Genomic DNA, 19788 nt, shown 5'->3' with positions numbered 1-19788 from the left:
AGCGCAAAGGGGTACCTGTATTACTCTACGCCGACGATGCTGTTCTTATTTCTAGAACAGCAATCGGCCTCCAGAAACTTTTAAATTCCTTCCACAAATTTATGGAGTCACGTGGTTTAAGTATAAATAACTCCAAGTCCTTCGTTATGAAAGCAAGTAAGGGTATTCTGAAACCTGGCCATTTTAGTATAAACGGGGAGAAAATTCCATCAACCAACTCCTTCTCTTACCTCGGGGTCCTGATAGATCATAAGTTATCATGGGGCCCAGCAGTCTCCAAAAAGAAGGGAGAAACAACAAGGGTCAATGCGGCCATCCTTGGCTTTGCAAAAAAAATCGGCAATTGCCCGCTGGCCGCATTGCTTAAATTGTACCAGGCAAAAAGCGTTGCTGTTGCCTGTTATGGGAAACAGCTCTGGGGCTATCGCAAGACTAAAGACCTAGAGGTCGCAGAAAATAACTTCCTAAAAAAGATCCTAAGACTGCCCAGGGGTATCGGGAATTACTCAGTACACGAGGAGCTGGGGGTCCCCTATTTAGGTGACAGAATAGCAGTAAGCCCAGTTATATGTTGGTTGAAATGTTGGCTAAACAATGAAATCCCATTAACACATGCCCTATTGAAAGAAGCTTTACAGCTAAACGGGAGATTTAAGGTACCGTGGGTAAAGTACATAAAGGACAGCCTAACGGCAATTGGTCGACAGGATCTGTTTTATGCCCCAAACACAATTAGAAAATCTGATGTGAACCTGGTCAAGAATGCCATAGTTTTGTCAAGATGTACCGACAGGGAAGAGGCCGAGATACAGAAGGTCAGTGTTAGGAAACATCTATTGTTAAAAACATGCTTGCAAACAGAACCTTACCTGACATGGCCTATGTCTAGCTATGAACGGTTTCTGCTAACAAGGTTCCGCTTTGACCTTTATCATCTCCTATTGGCATTCCCAAGTGGTGCTCAACGGGGCGAAGTGTTGCCAGCTTGTGGCTGCGACGGTAAGTCTCCACAAGATCTGGCACACTTCCTTTTTATTTGCCCTTATTACTCTACCCCACGGAAATTATACCTTAAACCGTGCTTTAAAAAAATGAGTTTCACACAAATTAAACCCGCACTTTATTACTTACAACTACTGAATATTGACTGTACTTTGTTTGTATGTAACTTTTTAAAGAAGGCCATCTGCTTCAGGAAAAGCATGGATGGCTAACCATGCTGCAAAATATTGCTGGTGTTTTTTAAGATCACAGTTATTTATATTTTTAACCATATATTGCCCATGCTCCTATTGTCTGATATATTGTACTGTTTACTGTGTCATTATTTGCCATTTGTAAATGAATTGTGTGTAATGTTTTTAACTGTGTGCTTATAAAATGCACTTTTATGATTGTAAAACCTACAATCGAATAAAGATTATGAATTGAATTGAATATTCAGTGTTTGACTATTGATGAGGATCCCCTGGAAGAGAAGGATAAGTTACTTACCTGTAATCCTAGTTCTCTTCCAGGGGTATCCTCATCAAAGTCATAAGCAACCCACCCGACTCCCCAGGTAAATGAGATTTTGTCTGTTCTAAGACTTGTGCTTGAGCCCTGACTTCAGGGTTATGCAAAGAACAACTGACCTAACTGTCACCCCTGAGGCATGATGGGAAGCCAGGGGTCATGGCTGCCTCAAAGGCACGGTGCCAGTTTTTGTTGAAAATTGTTTAATTTTCTATGCTATTGCTGTTCAATGCATCCTGTGGCTAACAATGTATATTTATTAGCAATTTTCAGGATTTATGAGTGTTTTGCTCATTAAAACACAAAGTTCAAGGGCTATTTGACCTAATGTGTTTTTTGTTTCCTTGCTAATTACAGTGTATGTATGAGTATTTACATTGTTTAGCCTCTGTTTTGGGGCTGCATTGGTGTGAGAAAAAATGATATATGTGCATACATATATGTGGAGCTATTTATATGTGATTTACATATATAATTTTATATTATTTCCGGGGTCCCCGCACGCGGGCGGGAATATTCAGTGCTTATGACTTTGATGAGGATACCCCTGGAAGAGAACTAGGATTACAGGTAAGTAACTTAAGATATTTGCACATCTCCAAAATTGTAGGTATCCATACAAACATTTGAATTGTAGGCCATTTTTCAAAATTACTTTGTTTTTACAAATTGTCTTACATTTGGAAGGTAGAAATGCAAAGAATATCAATTGATAATAAAATTTGTTCTACTATTCTGTGTTCCTTTGTCTTCCGATAAAAACCATTGGGTAGGCCTAGTGCCTGTGACAGGAAACTGCCCGAAACACAACATTGATATATATTGCATTTTTCTAAAGAAAACTGACCTCTTTTCCCGATGTGCCCAGCTGGATTTTGGCCCCAATCTCAGGCGGCACCTAGTAAAACCTAGCAAACCTATACATTTTTGAAAACAAGACACCCAGGAGAATCCAGGGTGGGGTGACTTGTGTGACTCTCAGGAGGTTCTATTACCTAGAATCCCTTGCAAACCTCAAACTTTGTTAAAAATAACACATTTTCCTCACATTTTGGTGATGGAATGTTCTGGAATCTGTGTGGATCCAGAAACTTCCACCTATCCCACATTCCCCTAAGTCTCCAGATAAAATTAAACATCACTTGTGTGGATGGGCCAAGTCCCCACGGCAGGGAAGGGCCCAAAGTGTATTGTGGAGACATCAAAATTACCTATCACAAAATGACCTGGTTTTGCAAGGGTGGTCACCTGGGTTTTTGGCCTCTGGCCCGGTCACCATCTAGGGAATCTACCAAACCCAGACATGTCTGACAACTAGACAGGATGTGAGGAAAATTTGATTTTCTTTTTCCAGTTAAATTCGAGGTTTGCAGGAGATTCTAGTTAGGAAAATGATGGGGGATCCACGCAAGCTACACCTGCGTGGACTTCCCCATTGTAAAGAGAATTAAATACATGCTGTCCAGGATTGGTCCCCACTGCCTTCTGAATTGTCACCGTCCATCCTTCATCCTCTCCTGGCAGACGAAAGGCAGGGGGGGGGGTTTAACAGGATTTGTAATGCACATTAAAACTCCATACAAAAGTAATTACACAGAGAAGGAGTTGGGTCTACTGATGCAGGGCATGGCCCTGCTACTCCATGTATGCCATGCACATTAAAACTCCTCTGTGGGTAGTAGTTGTATGCTTGATTGAAGAAAAAAAAGATGCAGAGTAGGGAAGCCTCTTGACACAGGGTGTTGCTCCCAGTGACTGCTAGGTAACTTCTGCAATCTAGCTCCTCGCTTAGAACACATTGGTGGATTTTCCTACTTTGCAAGTCGGCAGAGAGGTGCATTTTGTGTTCATGTCTTACTCTATTGAAGAGAAGAAATATTAAGGAGATGAAAGCAAGGGATCCCTTGGTGAAATCCACAGTATGCCTAGGTTATAGAGATGCATTGCTCTTTAGGATACCTCACTGCTCTCTAATCTCCAGGAGGTGGTCTCCTTTCTAGAAGGCATCACATTGCCACCTCATACGTCATCATGTGCAGGTGCTCTGAAGCATCTCCATCCTCTGGGAACAGGCTTGCCACCATTTTTGTCAGTTGAGCCAGTGAATGTAGGAATCTGTGAAACGTGTTGTTTGCCGGTCCTTTAGGAAAGTTCACATATCAAAATGGTATTATTCTTCTGCCCTAACTAGAGGACTGTGGGGCTGATTCACAAAAGCTTCTACGACTGTGGAAAGAGTACTCTTGCTTACTACTACATGCCTTTGTGTAGCAGCCCGAAGCGTCCTGGGAGACAGTTCTATGTTTTATTCATGTCTGAAGATTCCCTGGATGCTGTCATTTTAGGCGTTTTGGGGCTTATTCACAAAGGCATTAAAAGCACACAAAAGTGTTTCACACATGCTATTTTACATGCCTCAAGATGCCTTTGAATCTGATTGCAGCTTACCTCACTGTTTGTCCGCGGGTGAGTGTGACTGATCATACTGGACAGCTGCTTGACTTCTGAGAACTTCCTTAGGGTCAGGTAAAGCTTCCCCAGTGCCAACTTTGGGTTTCTCCCTTACTGGAACAGAACAACCCTGGCCCACTGGAACTCTCTTAAAGAGTGGGTCACCTTTCCTCTTCTTTTTTCTTTTCCTTTATGACCCCATCTCCTAACTGTAGGAAATGGCTCCCCAGGAACTTTGGGTTTGATGGGAACCCCGGGGCCGACCGCCTGACTTTGGGCTCAGACCAACCTTTGGGAGGTTGCCCAGGAGACAATCTAAGGGGAGGTCTGCACTGACTACCACCTCAAACCAGGTAAGGGTACCCACCCATTCTAGGGGCACTATAGGTACAGGTTTGTTGGTGACCTCACCTGAGGCTTCCCCACTCTTCTAGTCTCTTCTGTCACTCACTATATTGTGACTGGCACAAGTGTCTCGCAGGCCAATGGCATGAATCCCATTTACCTGAATGGAGTGGAAATGCCTTCTCCCACCCTCAGCGATAACCAGCTTACCTCATGTATGGGCAGGAGCCTATTGCTCCCAGCTATTGTAATCCATCCCCACAAGGGAACCCCAATAATTAAAGCGGTCCCTCAAATGCAATCCGCCATCTGTCCATGTCGTCCCCTTCTATAAACAAGGGAAGTGTTCCCTTGAGAAGCCTGGGAGCATGCCAACCACCCCTTGACATCTCAGCATCTTCTTCATTTTTGCTGCCACATTTTCTCTGGGTTTCGCCTCCTCCCACTTCTCTCTAGCTAGGTTCAACTTCCTCTTTTTCTGAATTATGGAAGCTAACTGAGCCTCAAGCTGAATTATGGAAGCTAACTGATCCTCATGCTGCCTCTCTGGAAATGACTGCTCTGGTTCCTGTGTATGGGAGCCTCCCCTTCCCTCCACTAACTGGAAGTATGAACCTGGTGTTTGAAGAAATGGACGAGTTGTTATCATCATCCAACTGGAGGGGTCATTGTCCCCCTTCCCTTCCCTCTGTGGAGCTGTCTTTTTGTGCAGAATCTCACAGATTACCATAGAATGCAAGGGCTGTTGGATTTTGAAGAGTTGCAGTATGACTATCCTTATTATTTTATAGTGTTTTGGCAACTGTAATTTTGCAGGTATTTGCATTTTATTACAACCTGATGGTTTCCATGTGGGAAAGCTTATACCCAACACAGTAGCATCTATATTGGTTATGGTGAAAAGCCAAATGATAGAGGTTATTTACTGGCTGTTTAATATGAAAAGTTACACTAAAGGCAGTAAGCCTGACATTGATTCTGTAAGCGTATGTTAAATTTAATAGGCATTTCAGGGTGGATGGTTTAGACTCTGTAAAAATGCATTCAGATAGGTATTTTGCTAAATGGAATCTCACAGATTACCATAGAGGCAAGTGGTTTGGTTTTGGTCACACTTTCCGACAAACCTTGCATTATAGAAGATTTCCACTGTGAGACTGTTCGATCCTCTTAGGAGATAGAGAATTTTAATTTTGAAATTTGATGCCAAATCTCACTCGGACTCACCGGCTCACATTTCTGGAGACTTGTGGGATACAAATTCCGCCATGCAGTGATTGGTGGAATTTGGCTGCAGTCACCAAAGTCCGCAAGTGGATTGCAATGGTTGGTTAGGGCATACTGATGATAAAAAAATAATTAAATAATGCACACATCAATTTATATATGTATGTATATATATGTATAGATACATAGAATGCCGTTGGGCCAGCCTCTACTGTCATTAGGCTGTCTGAGTCTCATTTACAATCTAATTTCACCCACGACAGCGTACTGGATATGGTAGTGGTTCAGTCAAGATCAGTCATTGGCACTCATGCAGTGGGAATTACAAAACTTTCGGAACACCTGAAAATAAGTGTGTTACAGTATCTGGGCTGGAGGCCAGTCCATATATTCTCAGCTTTCTTCTTTTATAGTTCCCCTTGAACTTATTTACTTTCTATTTAAACTTTTCTTAAGCGCATACTATATCTCCCCAGACAGTGCTAACCGGCTGCTTGATTGCCATTCATTTCATATGCAGTGTGCCACCTACCGCCCGGCCACTTCCTCTAACCTGGTGACCATTATGGAATGCTGTTGTCCACTGTGTATCATTGTTCTACGTCTCCATGATGGTTCTAAACATGGCAGCCATGCTTTAAATTTAAGAAATGATATTATAGGTACAATGCCACAAAGATAGACAACCGCTGCTATGTTTAGTTTTGTTATTAAGTAGTATTTGCCCACCGTGTTTAAGCATTCTTTTTATTTATCTTCAATATGTGTGTCTTTCCTTGTTGTTGGGTCAGAGAGGGGATGCACGATTGAGCCAGTGGATGGATGAATGGATGCCTGAGTGGAAAAAAGAGGGACAGTGCATGTGTAATGACTTATTGAGTGCTTACATTCTTCAGTAATTATTAAGGAAGTGAGCAACCCGGAATACCCTTGAGGGCTTGGGTAAGTAAATATAGAAAGGTAAAGATGCCTTCAAGGGACTTTGTTCAATCTAAGTTTTGTTATTTAAAATTAATATGAGAAGAACCAATTTATCGTCCTTACAATGAGTGAATCAAAACTGATCAAATTGTGTTGTAAACATGAAACATATAAACAAAGACACAGGGTGTATACGAAAAAAGTGTTTTTATCAAATAATTCATTAAGAAAAATCAGCTTCATATACAGACAAATAAGCGAATAAGATTTTAGGACTGTGGGTACACATAAAAATAAATTGCTAAGTGACTCAACAGAACCTAAAAGACACCTATCCCAAAACACACTGAGTAAAATAAAGCAAGGGATGAAGTGCACAGTCCTAAAATCTTATTCGCTTATTTGTCTGTATATGAAGCTGATTTTTCTTAATGAATTATTTGATAAAAACACTTTTTTCGTATACACCCTGTGTCTTTGTTTATATGTTTCATGTTTACAACACAATTTGATCAGTTTTGATTCACTCATTGTAAGGACGATAAATTGGTTCTTCTCATATTAATTTTAAATAACAAAACTTAGATTGAACAAAGTCCCTTGAAGGCATCTTTACCTTTCTACATTCTTCAGTGACACAAAAGACTTCCCATACATCTATCAGCCTGAATCCATGCCACACGTACCTCTTCCTGCATTAATCCTTTTCCATACATCTGCTAGCCTGAATCCATGGCACGCCAACCTCTTCCTGCATCAATCCTTTCCCATACATTTGCCAGCCTGAATCCATGCCACACCTACCTCTTCCTGCATCAATCCTTTCCCATACATCTGCCAGCCTGCATCCACCCACCTACTTCTGTCTGTATCACTCATTTTCCATACATCTGCCAGCCTGGATCCATCTTGCACCTACCTCTGGCTGCATCACTCCATTTACATACATCTGCCAACCTACATCCATATCTACCTCTGTCTATATCAATCTTATGCCATACATCTGCCAGCCTGCATCCACCCACCTACCTGTGGCTACATCACCCCTTTTCCATAATCTGCCAGCCTGGATCCACCCCACACCTACTTCTGCCTGCATTACTCCTTTTCCATACATCTGCCAGCCTGTATCCACCCCACACCTACCTCCGTGTGCACTACTGCCTAGCTGTACATTTCTCAGCCTGCTCCTGTTTTAGTCCACAATTGACTCTACTCATTCCGCTTCCTGCCCTCACCCAGCTCTCCAAAACTGCACCCCTCCTTGCTGTTTTTCTCTCTGGATCCACCTCAACTTGCCCACACTACTATGTGCACACACTTCTCCCAGCTTGCCCCATTTCTGTACCTCTGTCTGCAGAACGTCTGCCTACCCAACCTCCTCCCAACCAGGTTCTACTTGAAGCTCTAAGTCACTCCCCATGTATAACAAGAGCAGCCTATTTGCCAATTAGTAGATAATCTTTCCCACATTGATAAACTGAGCATCTTTGAGTTTGGGGAATAACATGAATTAGAACATGGTGAGAGCTTGATTGAAGGGAATGAAGTGGCTCAGGGCTAGCAATGGCTGGAGCAGACCTCCTGCTCAACATTGCAGTGGGAGTCCCTGTGGGTGTGATCTTCCCATAGCCCTTCTGCCTCGTGCCACAACTGTTGTTAAAGGCCATCACCCACGTTATTGGTCCTTGCCTGTGGCTCAGGACTTTAACAACCGTTATTGCCTCGGCAAAAGGCTGCATTTCTTAAAGCTCTTGAAGGTTTAACCTTCTGAAACAATGAAATCATAAAACTGGTATTATCTCACATAGATGCTTAGCTCAAATAAATGTTTAAACAGAAAATAACAAAATACCTGTGAGCATTTAAGATCATTTTTATTTTGCATCAGTTACTCTGGCTACACATTTGTTGTAAGTAGTTAATTTCACTTCCAAACACCTCCTTTTGACAATCTGGTTTCTATTGGAGTTGCTTCACTTCAAGGTGACGTGTGGCCACCTGTATCCATGTGTACAAGGCATGCTGCATACACATGGATGTTGTAGGTGCATCTAGGCATCTTCCTGCTTAATTTGGATGTCAAACAAACAGGCCCCCTTCCAAGTGCCCGATATTGTGGTCTCACAACCGAAGATGGTGATGATGTTGGCGCGGTATGGAACATCAACCGTGGCTTTCGTGGCCTTGGCGATTTGACGGACCGCCTTTCCCGGCTCTACTTCAAACTCGGATGTGAGAACGAAATGTGTCTGCAAAACAAAGTGATGGAGCAAAAGTGACCTTCAGTGGAAAGACCTAAACAATGCACATTTCACATCATGGCATATGCAGTGCAGGTAGAAACCACTCCATGCATCCCTTTCCTAGGCCCCCGAAGAACATTGTTGCACAGTCAATATGTTGATCTGACCAAAGTGAAATCGAGTATTTCAATCATTTTACAAAGCTATTGTTCAATATTTATTGTCTATTATTATTATTGTTGTTGGAACAAAATGTTGTTTTTGCACTTGTGCAAAAACAGCATTTTATCTTTCTATAGTTACGTTATTGTAAAAACATCTATTGCCTTTTACAGATCATAGGATTTGTGATATAAAGTTCTTAGCAAAGGTACTTTGGTAAATTAAAAATTGAATTATCCTTCCTTGCCTTTCCAGTTCTTTCTTACTGGCTGCCTTCCTTGCTGCGTTCCATATTTTCTTCGTTGCAGTTATTTTCTTTTATTTATTCTTTCTTTCTTTTTTTTCAGACTCGGGGAGGTAGACATTAGGCGTCTTGCTTTATCATGGAGACTGCGCTTTAGTTCAGATAGTTTTCATTCAGTCGAACAGAGAGCTATCCAATCTCCCCTTCTGGAGGAGTCCAGCAAGGAACCCACAGGGTCTCACTTCTCTTGCACATAAGTCACTTCACCAAAAATCAGACCAGGCTTAACTTAGGGTGCCTTCATGATGTTATAGTGCAAGCAGATACTGGGGGTGAACCCTGGGAATTGTTATCCCTGGAAATCAATAAGGCATTTGATTTGGTTAAATGGCCTTATCTGTTTCTGGTTCTTCCAAGAATGGGATTTGGGCCCTGTTGCATTAATTGGATTAGACTGCTATGCCGGAAACCTTCCGCCAGAATAAAGATTAATGTCAGCATGTCCAGGAGTTTCCCAATCGGAGGAGAACGAGACAGGCATGCAGTCTCTTCTCGATGCTCTTCGCCCTTGCAATAGAGCCATTAGTGCACCTCATGAGGATAGATGCCCGAATATGGGGCTGGACGTGAACCTTGGGATTGGAAGAACGTATATCCATATATGCAGATGACATCCTACTTTACCTGACCTGCACGGATCAATAGCTCGCCTGAGTTAGTGATATATTCCAAATATTTGGAGAGATCTCAGACTTTGCCATTAATTGGGAAAAGTCACTCCTGTTTCCCATGGTGGGATGGATACCAATGGGCCCGATGTCCCTACCAGTATGGGTGGAACGCCATAGTTGTAAGTTCCTGGAAACATCGATAACTAAAATCGCAGAATCTCGTATTCGAGCTAATCTTAAACTGCTGCTTCAAAGTCTGGAAAGGGACGTCAGACATTGGAGCATTCTGCCCTGTTGCTGATGGGCAATACTGTTGCAGTACGGTCTGCAGAATTGCACTTCTAAATTACCGAAGACACTTGTGCTGCACATAGATAAACTTACAAAGGACGCTGCTCTGGATGGGGGACAACCCTGTTTTGCACTACAGACACTGCAATGAGCGAAATATGACAGAGTTACTGCATTACCAAACCTGCAGAAAAAATGAGCCAGTGCAGGTTGCAGTAATAAATGACTGAATGTATTTGTCAAGAGAAGATCCAGCAGTGCAGGTGGACAGGTGGAGAATGGGAGATCATAGCCATATGCATCTGTTGTATTACAGTGCTGGACACATGGAACAGCCTCTGTAGAGAGATGAAGTGGTACAAGAGACTCAAACCAGATATGCCCCACTGGGAGGGAATTAGACTGAGATGGATGACTAGTCTTCAGGGCTTCTCATGGTGGGAAAAAGTAGGCCTTGGTACACTGGCCGAGGTATGGGATGCTAATGACACTCTGCTCATCACCTTCCCCAATGATGAGAACACCAGAAGAACTAACTTCCCCTCCTGCATGACCAACGAGGCCAAATTGATGACGAAAAACTGCCTGAATCTCAAAACTGACAAAATTGAGCTCCTGATCTTCGGACACAAGAGCTCTCCATTCAATATTTTTATTTGTGGGATTTGAAGAGGGCACGGCTACCCCCTGAGGGGGTGTCCGGGCGCTGAAGCTAAACTTAAGGTGCAGAACTAGTAGGGGCAGAAAATGACAGATAGTACTAGGTGCTCGTGGGACTTCTCCGGGTGGCTATCCAAACTAGGACCCACATCCACCCCACAGACCACACCAGAAACTTCAGCATCATGCTAGACGACAAACTCACAATAAATAAACCGATTAATGCTGTGACGCATCCTTCTGCCTCATTCTTAGAATGCTTTGCCAGATTTTCAACTGACTCGCCATGCACATGAGACACACATTCACCCAGGCCCTTATAACTAGCAGACTTGACTACAGCAACACACTCTATGCTAGCATCTCCAACCAGGTCAAGCAATGACTCCAGTCTATCCAAAACACAGCTGCTAGATTCTTCTTAGATGTGCTTAGGAGCACTCACCTCCCTATCTCACTGAGCTACACTGGCCACCCATCCAGAAAAATTGCCAATTCAAACTGATCGCCCACACCTACAAAGCCCTCCATATGCAGAACCACGATACCTCAGCGGCCAACTTCAAATGTGCCATCCATCTAGAAAGCTGCGCTAAACCTCTATCACCTTTCCATGGTTCCTCGCATCTGCAGAAGCAAGTCAGGAGTGGCTCCTTCTCCTTCATCGCCACCCAGACCTGGAAGGAACTTCCTCAGCACATCAAGACAACTTCTTCGCTACTAAACTTTTGCAAGAAATTGAAGACCTGGCTGTTCAACTAGGAGTTCCGCCTTGCCTACGTTCCAGCACCTGGATATCCTCACGGGTGATAAGTCATGCTATACAAATCGACATAACATAACAATGTTTATTGATTCAGTGTAATTTTGAGATGTGAAATTGTCACTCACAAATTGCAATGCAAGTACTTAGTAGGAGGCAGAATAGAGAAACAGATAATGGCATGAGTTGACTGAAATAAAGTATATCGGTATTCGACAAAACAGCAAAAGAAATACAAAAAGAGAGAAATGTCTTACCTCAGTTTTATTAACCTCAGTAAAACTCCAACTATGAGTTGTGGTGGCAGTTGCAGCCATACGGATGCTTCCTCTGCCCACAATGGGGAGACCAGATTCAAAAGTTGTTTCAGCTTCAACACTGAACTCAAAACCATGTTCATGGGTAAATGAGCTCTCCACACATTCTACCTTGTTAACCCTAAAAAGATAAAAGGGAAGCATGGACTTTTAGTTCATGTACGGAAGGCGATTCAGAACTTCAGATGAATGTATTGGAAGGCATAGGGCAAGATATACATTTTACATTAAATTTTATGTCAATTGGGTAGTAGAGAACTTTAGAAAATATACAATGTAAAAACACAAGTCGATAACTAATAGCATTCATAAAAGTCTTACACACTTTATTGTATACTTTGGGATAGAGACTGACAAACCTTATTGGAGGGATAACATTATCCTTCAGTGACATCTCTATACATTTGCAATCAAATTCTACTCATGGATTCTTTCCACCAGCCAACAACAGCAGCCAGTTGACCCTCATAACCAGAGTACTGCAATTGACACAAGCCGGTTTATCAAGGTGGTCTCAGACTCTGTGAAAGCTCACACAATATGTGAATAACTGATCTACACAAGAGCTTCATTAGGGCAAGGCTAGCAAAGTAAGGCAAGGTCAGGCAAGGGGCCCGGTGCAGCATGCACCTATGCAATCACCATGGCTTTTCACACTGATCTAGATATAAAAGAGTACTGAATCCTGGGAATCCTTGGTAAACTCCTGTAGTTCCCACTCCTACCCCCAAGCCCCTCAGTAGCAAAAATATAAGGCTGCTGATTGACTGAGGATTGGATTTGTGCTGGCATCAGGGGGCACAATCAGGGCTTGAAAAAGCAGCATATTTCCACACACCAGAGGTCTCACATGTCAGGATCACTTTCGGAAGTGATCCTGACATGTGAGATTCTTGTCTCCACAAGACATTGACTCCTAACTAGTTCTAATAAGATATGCCTCATGCATCTCTACTAAGAATTCCTGCCCTATAAGATATTCCTACCATCCCTCTGCACTGGTGCACTAGTGTCTGTCAAGCACCAGTGCTGGGACCCTTGCACCATGTTGCAGGGACACCTTCCTGCACAAAATGTACCCTCTGAGGCTTTTTTCTCCTTGTAATGGCTCCTCTGGAAAGGTGCAGCATTTTGAAGAATTCCCAGGGTTACTACTGGTAGTAAATCTGGGCATGCACCAAAAACCATGGGTGGATGCGGGAGAAAATTCACACTCCACCCTTGGAATGCCATCCCAATGCAGAGTAATGCCAAGCAGCAACTTGCTCTGCCGTGGGTTACTCCAGATTTACAGTGTCGCGCAGAGCCATGACCGCCGACTCTGCATGGTAAAGCTAATTTCACTTAGCCCCTTCAATGCTTGTGACAAAACCCTTCTGTCATGCCTCACGGTTCAGCTGTGCGGATGACGGAATGGTTCTGCCACGACCACACCCACAAATGGAATGGAATGTTCAGCACCGGGGGGGAATCGGCGCCGCACGCAAGGTGTTAAGGGCTTGCGCTGCCCTTGCATTACCTTGCGTGATGCAAGGGCTATGCAAGCCCTTAGTGAATCTTAGCCTTATTTTCTATTCATGGACAGATTAAATGCATTGATATCACAAGCAGAAGAGGCTGGCACAGGTCACTGATCGTTTGCTCTTCACATCTGCAGGCCTGCAGAGTTTCCAAAAGTTCACAAGGACATAATTACTGCCCAAGTAGTTTACTTACCACTTGGGTTTAGAGAAGAAATCAGGCAAACTAGACTCTGACGAATTTCTAGTTACAAATACGAGACGGTGAGGAAAAATCTTCAGGATTTAAAGGGCACTCTTTCACTTTCACTACCCAGGGCGTATTGGTGAATCGTCCATGCAGTAGGCTTATGTATTTGCATATTCAGGACACACCTGCTTTACCTATTATCCATCTTGATTGTTTTTGAACAATAGACGTTATAGAACTCACCTTTTGGGTAGCTTATTTTGAACTTCAAATTGGTGGGTCCTGAAGGAATTTTGTTCCTTTTGGATGTTTCAGGTCCATTCAAAGAGGCAGTTTATGTATTTTGGTTGGGATACTCCCTCAATTTCTGATTCCAAAAAGTCACTGGGTAAGGCATCACCCTTTTCAATGCACAAGCCTCTTTTTAGGTATGGCCTAAAGACACAGTTAGCTGACTTGCCAGTCTCGTGTTTCCCAAAAATATCATACAAAAACACATACACATATGGGGCTCTCAGTCAATAGTCTTACACCATTGGTCTTTTCATTCTTACACAAAAAAGGTTCCTTTCCAACAGAGGCTCAATTAAAGGTCAATGGACCAGCTTACTCTAGTCATTGAATATCCTCACCTTGAGGGGCTGAATTGTCTACCTAAACCTAAACCTTAGGGTAAACCTAAAAAAGAGTTACCCATGAATAAAACATTTTAGACACACACTCCCCAGTAAATGCTAGTCTGATTTGAAGCCATGCCCCTCACTTTCTGATTGACAAATGGTTGACCACAAATTCTACTTTTTAAACACTTGTTTACCTCAGTGACTGCTAGTCCTATTGTGAAGGACGGTGCCATCAACTATTTCCATAACACAACACATTTATTGTAAGCTGCAATGTTGATTCATCAGTGTCAACCAGCTTTGTATTATCTATTGATCCTTTTCAAAAACAAACACAAGACATTAGAGTGGTAAGATTCTATATGCAAATTTCTCGGTTGCAGCCACACCCCTTTCCATCACTATTGCACTCGTCTGTGACGATCTTTTTTGGCACAGTAGAACAACTACAGCTTTCCATTTTCAGTGAGGGCCTCTGTTGGTAGTAGAGTATAACAACGTTTCTATTTACTTTGTACTCTTGAGTGAGGACATCTGCTGGCGGAATTGTGCAACAAGCCTTCATGGCAGTCTTTTCTGAAGACCTCAATTGTTAGTATAGCATAACTGCAGCTTTCAATCTTTATTGTGCTCTTCTGTGGGACCTCTATTGGTAGTATAGCAGAACTGCAGCTTTCAATCTTTATTGTGCTCTTCTGTGGGACCTCTATTGGTAGTATAGCAGAACTGCAGCTTTCAATCTTTATTGTGTTCTTCTGTGGGCCCTCTATTGGTAGTATAGCAGAACTGCAGCTTTCAATCTTTATTGTGCTCTTCTGTGGGACCTCTATTGGTAGTATAGCAGAACTGCAGCTTTCAATCTTTATTGTGGTCTTCTGTGGGACCTCTATTGGTAGTATAGCAGAACTGCAGCTTTCAATCTTTATTGTGCTCTTCTGTGGGACCTCTATTGGTAGTATAGCAGAACTGCAGCTTTCAATCTTTATTGTGCTCTTCTGTGGGACCTCTATTGGTAGTATAGTACAACTGCAGCTTTCAATCTTTATTGTGCTCTTCTGTGGGACCTCTATTGGTGGTATAGCACAATTGCGGCTTTCTATTTCCATTGTGCTAGTCTTTGAGCTCTTCTGTTGGTAGTATATCATTACTGCTGCTTTCCATGTTCATGTCCATCTCCCTCTCCATCTCTAATGCATTCTTCTGTGAGGACCTCTATTCATAGTATGCAGCTAACGCAGCTTTGCTTCTCCATCTCCATTGCATTCTTCTGCGAGGACCTCTCTTGGTAGTATCGAGAAACTGCTGCTTTCCATCTTAATCTGACTCCATCTCTGTCTCCTTCCACTTCTTCATGACCATCTCCGTTTCAGTCTCCATTTCCATCTCTATTTTACTCTTCTGTGAGGACCTCTCTTGGTAGTAGAGTGCAACACGTTTTCCATCTACATTTTCCAGCAGTTCCGTGAAGACTTCAGTTGGCAGTATAGTATAAATACACCTAAAAATACTTGCCAACAATAAAACTTTGAGACACTTTTGTCCTCACTGACTGCTAATTGTTCCCCACAAACTATACTTTAGGACAATTGTACTCCTCAGGGATTGCTAGTCACTATGTATAGTAAGGTGCCATCAACTATTGCCATAACATTTAAGGCATTTACTGGTAAGTTGCAATATTGACACATCACTACCAACCAACTTTGGTATCATTTTTATCCTTGAGAACAATTAGAACAAGCCATTGGAGTAGTATGAGTGCATATACAATTTTTTTTAATTCAATCCACACCACTTCAGCTTTGTGATTAACACTTTTAAGCAACTGTATCTCACTTGAGAAAGATCTCAAGTAACAACTTGAGCAACTACAGTGGATTTGAATCCTTTGCGCATATGCCAATACACTGGTGTTGCTGTTATGTATACTCATTGTGTGCAAACATTACAGGATGTTACAGTCCTCCCAGAAAAGTTGTGCAGTTGCCATTTTCCATAGGGGTGCACATCTCAATCCCTAAAAAGAAAGGACAAGTTTAATGGAGGAAGTCTGTTCATGAGAAATCAGAAAAGTGATCGTGCAAAAGTTAACATGTTTGTTTATTGCACTTCTGATAGGAAAACTTGAACCTAGTTGTAAAGCTGTTCTGGAAATATTTTCTCAAGATATCACTGTTGTGTGCCCTTTGCGTAACTTGTGCTTCCAAAGTGTAATTTGAAAGCAAGGAAGGGCTGTGAAGCCATTATGCTTTCTAGGAGGACTTCTATTGGCAGTATAGTGCAAAAGCTTTCCTTCTCCATTGTAGTAATCTCTGATAATCTCTAATCTTCATCGGGAAAAAGTACGGCTGGCCTTTTACATCTTTAGATTAAATGGAGACCCATCTCCTAGTCCACCGATGACAAAAGCACCTAAGAGATTTCCTCTGCAGGGCAAGACATAAATATTGCTTTGCATGATCATCAAAATAGCCTTATTCGATTATTAAAAACAATCATAAAAGCATCAGATACAACACATAATAACATTGTACAAGTTGACAAACTTTAAAAGAAATATAAAAATTCGATTTTGCACAGCTTTTTCTTTTTTTAGAAAACTTTCAACACTATAACAAAAAAATTAATTTACAGAGCTGGTTTGTACGGTTTTAAACCATAAAGTTTAAGAATCGGTTTTAAAAATGCCCTTGTGAAAGGTTTATAAAAAGAGCAGAAAAAGACACAAATGCTTTAGAATTTGCACTAAAGTCTCATCGCAGGGACAAATTCAGAAGGAAGCAGTATCATATTTCCCAAGCAAAGATTAATATCTTATAGACCCCCGCTGAAATGTTAACAAGAGCTGCCTTCCCCATGGATTTTTAGTCCAGGCCAAATACAGTTCCAGGGTTAATGATGTTTCAACAGTAGCATAGTTCCCCAATTCCTCCTGTTCCCGGGATAATTCAAAACAGGACAGAAATAGCTTTTTACCTGAACAATATATGTCTTAGTTAGCCTGTGAGGCAAGGTAAATAAAGTCATGGCTGCGGATGGCTTTGGTGGAAGCTTAAATGGGCTTAAACCAAGGATTCAGATATATCTTATCCTAGGCCAAACAATGTCAGAGAATGGCTCGTTAAAGCAAATACATTTGTTTGCCCAGACATAAACCCATAGCAACAGAGGAGCAGCTTTAATTAAATCTATTTGCAGAGCAAGCCGACCAAATAGTAAGTGAGTCAAAAATAATTCAGAATTATGAGAAATGATTGACCGTCTCAATACATTTCCCCTTGATTCTGATAATTCCTGTTTTACTGTTTAGGTCCATAAACCATGAGCTTGATTTTTGAAGTGTTAATCTCAAGATATACATTTTCCATTAGTGACATAAAACTTTCAACTAAAGCTCTCAATCCGTTAGATGTATTAGAAAGCAAGACGTAATTGTCTGCATTAAGCAAGGCAGGCACAAGGGCAGAATTAAACTTTGACAGGTCTTTTCTAGAGCTTTGCAAACAAGTATTCAACTTTTTATACAATAGAAACAAAATTGGATCAAGGACACAGCCATGTTGAGCACCCCACTGTAACACAAAAGGTCAAGGGCAATCTCCGGCTGGACCAAACCTTACTGAGGCACTGACCCCGCAGTGACGTCAACTAGATTTTGGTTTGACCTCATTCTAACACAAATAGTTTGTGTACACTTAGACTTCTTCATAGGCATATTAAGAAGGCCTTTGAACATCTGTACAAGAACTAGGTACACCGCACAAAATGTTATTTGTTGTTGTCTGTTTGGCGACAGCTCTGGGTGGGTAGAATCAACAATGGTAGCCGGAGCAGAGCCCAGTCACAGAACAAATGGGCCCGTTCATTATATAAACTGCACCAAGCCTTTCTTTAGAGAGAGGAGCATGTTGATGGGTTGTCGAGGTCACCCCATGTAGAAATTCTGGCCCAGCTGAGTCTATCACTATCCTGAGAATGACATTGTGCCGTACACCAAGACTGGCCATCAGATGACATACACCCACAGGCAAATGAGGAGTTAGACCACTCTAAGGTATTCTGGCAGACCTGCACACCCTAGGCTTCATTGGATAGGCAGCGCTAGGTAGGAGTACAATTATAACTATTCATATATTTAAATGCAAATGCACAAAGGTTGAATGATTAATCCTGTTCATCATTCTTGTAACACTGGTAATATTGTTTTGCTTCATTCTATTAATCATTGCAGCACATGTATTTTACACAAAAGTCCAGTTGCTTCAATAAACATTTGAAGTGCCAATGTGTGCATTTCTTGTGTCTCCATTTGGGCATGCCTGAGTTAACAACGAAAAGGTGGGTCGGTTTCCCCTATTTCCCTGAGGACTCAGGGTTGTCATGTTCTAAAGCTGCAGACACCATCCGGTACCTTGTAAGGCTTAGAGGTCCAGATGATGCACTGTGAGCAAGCCCGGAATTAGGTCATCATGTTCTGATGGTGTGCTCGGACTCAGTCCCACATAGTTTTGACAATTAAGTTGCCCAAATGCACCGCCTTACTGAAATACTAGGAACCGTATGACAAGGTATCACCAAAGTTTAAGGTCACTTAACCAGAGACGTTTGTTGTGTAAGGGAAAAATCCTCCTCAGCAAAATAGGGCACCCTTATTTCTGCCTGTATGTTGTTCAAGCTTAAACATTTCAAAGGATCACCTCTCTATAGTAACCCTCTCTGAATTCCACATATTCAAAGACTAATCCAGTTCTAGTAGACATACTACAAAACTGCAGACATGTAGTAACACAGATGTTGCAAAACATGGGCTCCCACTAGCAGGAGGGGATGTTACCTTCATGGTAGAGCCATCTGAAGCGTATAAAACAGAGGTATTCTATTCATGGGTAACATTTCCGGTAGCTGATGCCAACACAGGAAACTTTAACGCATACACTATAGCAGTAGTGCAGAGCAATTACAGACCATATACAATTTTTTTAAAAGTACTAATGTATCAGGAACACATAAACTGGTTTCAAGGTACTCTTCCATATTCATTAGCTATTGTTGGACTGGGTCCTGTGTGCAATGACAGACCAACATGATCAGTCTTAGCCGGCTACACACAATATCCTTAATTAGCAACCCACACAGCAGCAGATCTACGTATACTTTACAACACTCCTCTGACTTCAAAGTAAACAAGGAAGAAAAGCTTCCATAACAAAAGCCTCAATTTAAAAAGAAGAAAGAGGCTGGAATCTTACATAAACATGCCACACATATTGAGGACTCTGCTTCTGAACAAGGAGTGGGCTCTAACTCTGCCAGACAGCATGGCAGATGTCACAATAGTTCACCTGAATCTTCAAGAGTTTCTGTTGGCAAGAGCAACTAATGAGTTTGTTCAGGTGGAAACACTAGATTAGAGAGTTTGTTTTTCAGGCAGAGTATATGAATTTACAACTCCAAATAGCAGGTTATATAACTTGCACCATTAACGTTCTCTTTTGGGAGAACCAAATATTTGGTTATGACATTCTCTAGGCTGAAGAAAATTGCCCACCAGATTTTGTACAAAATGTCCTACAAGGAGAAACCATGCCTCCCTTTACAGTTGTGTATTTGTTGATAATCAGATTTAGATTAAGACATTGTTC

At 41.9% G+C, this 19788-nt stretch overlaps 1 protein-coding gene across 1 annotated transcript in view; it reads right to left on the bottom strand.

Moving 5' to 3' along the window:
• Positions 1-8319: 8319 nt before the first annotated feature.
• The window catches only part of LOC147725957 (uncharacterized), a 66754-nt gene continuing 55285 nt past the window's right edge, over positions 8320-19788 (bottom strand). The window contains exons 3-4 of the mRNA XM_086960080.1: positions 11754-11934; positions 8320-8711 (exon numbers count right to left, since the gene is read on the bottom strand). Of these exons, the coding sequence (XP_086816206.1) occupies positions 8514-8711; positions 11754-11934 (379 nt within the window). The 3' untranslated portion in view covers positions 8320-8513. The remainder of the gene's footprint in view (positions 8712-11753; positions 11935-19788) is intronic.

The sequence above is a fragment of the Lissotriton vulgaris genome, chromosome 3_1 (assembly GCF_964263255.1).
Source record: "Lissotriton vulgaris chromosome 3_1, aLisVul1.2, whole genome shotgun sequence".
Taxonomy (NCBI): domain Eukaryota; kingdom Metazoa; phylum Chordata; class Amphibia; order Caudata; family Salamandridae; genus Lissotriton; species Lissotriton vulgaris.
This window is presented reverse-complemented; position numbering and strand designations above follow the sequence as displayed.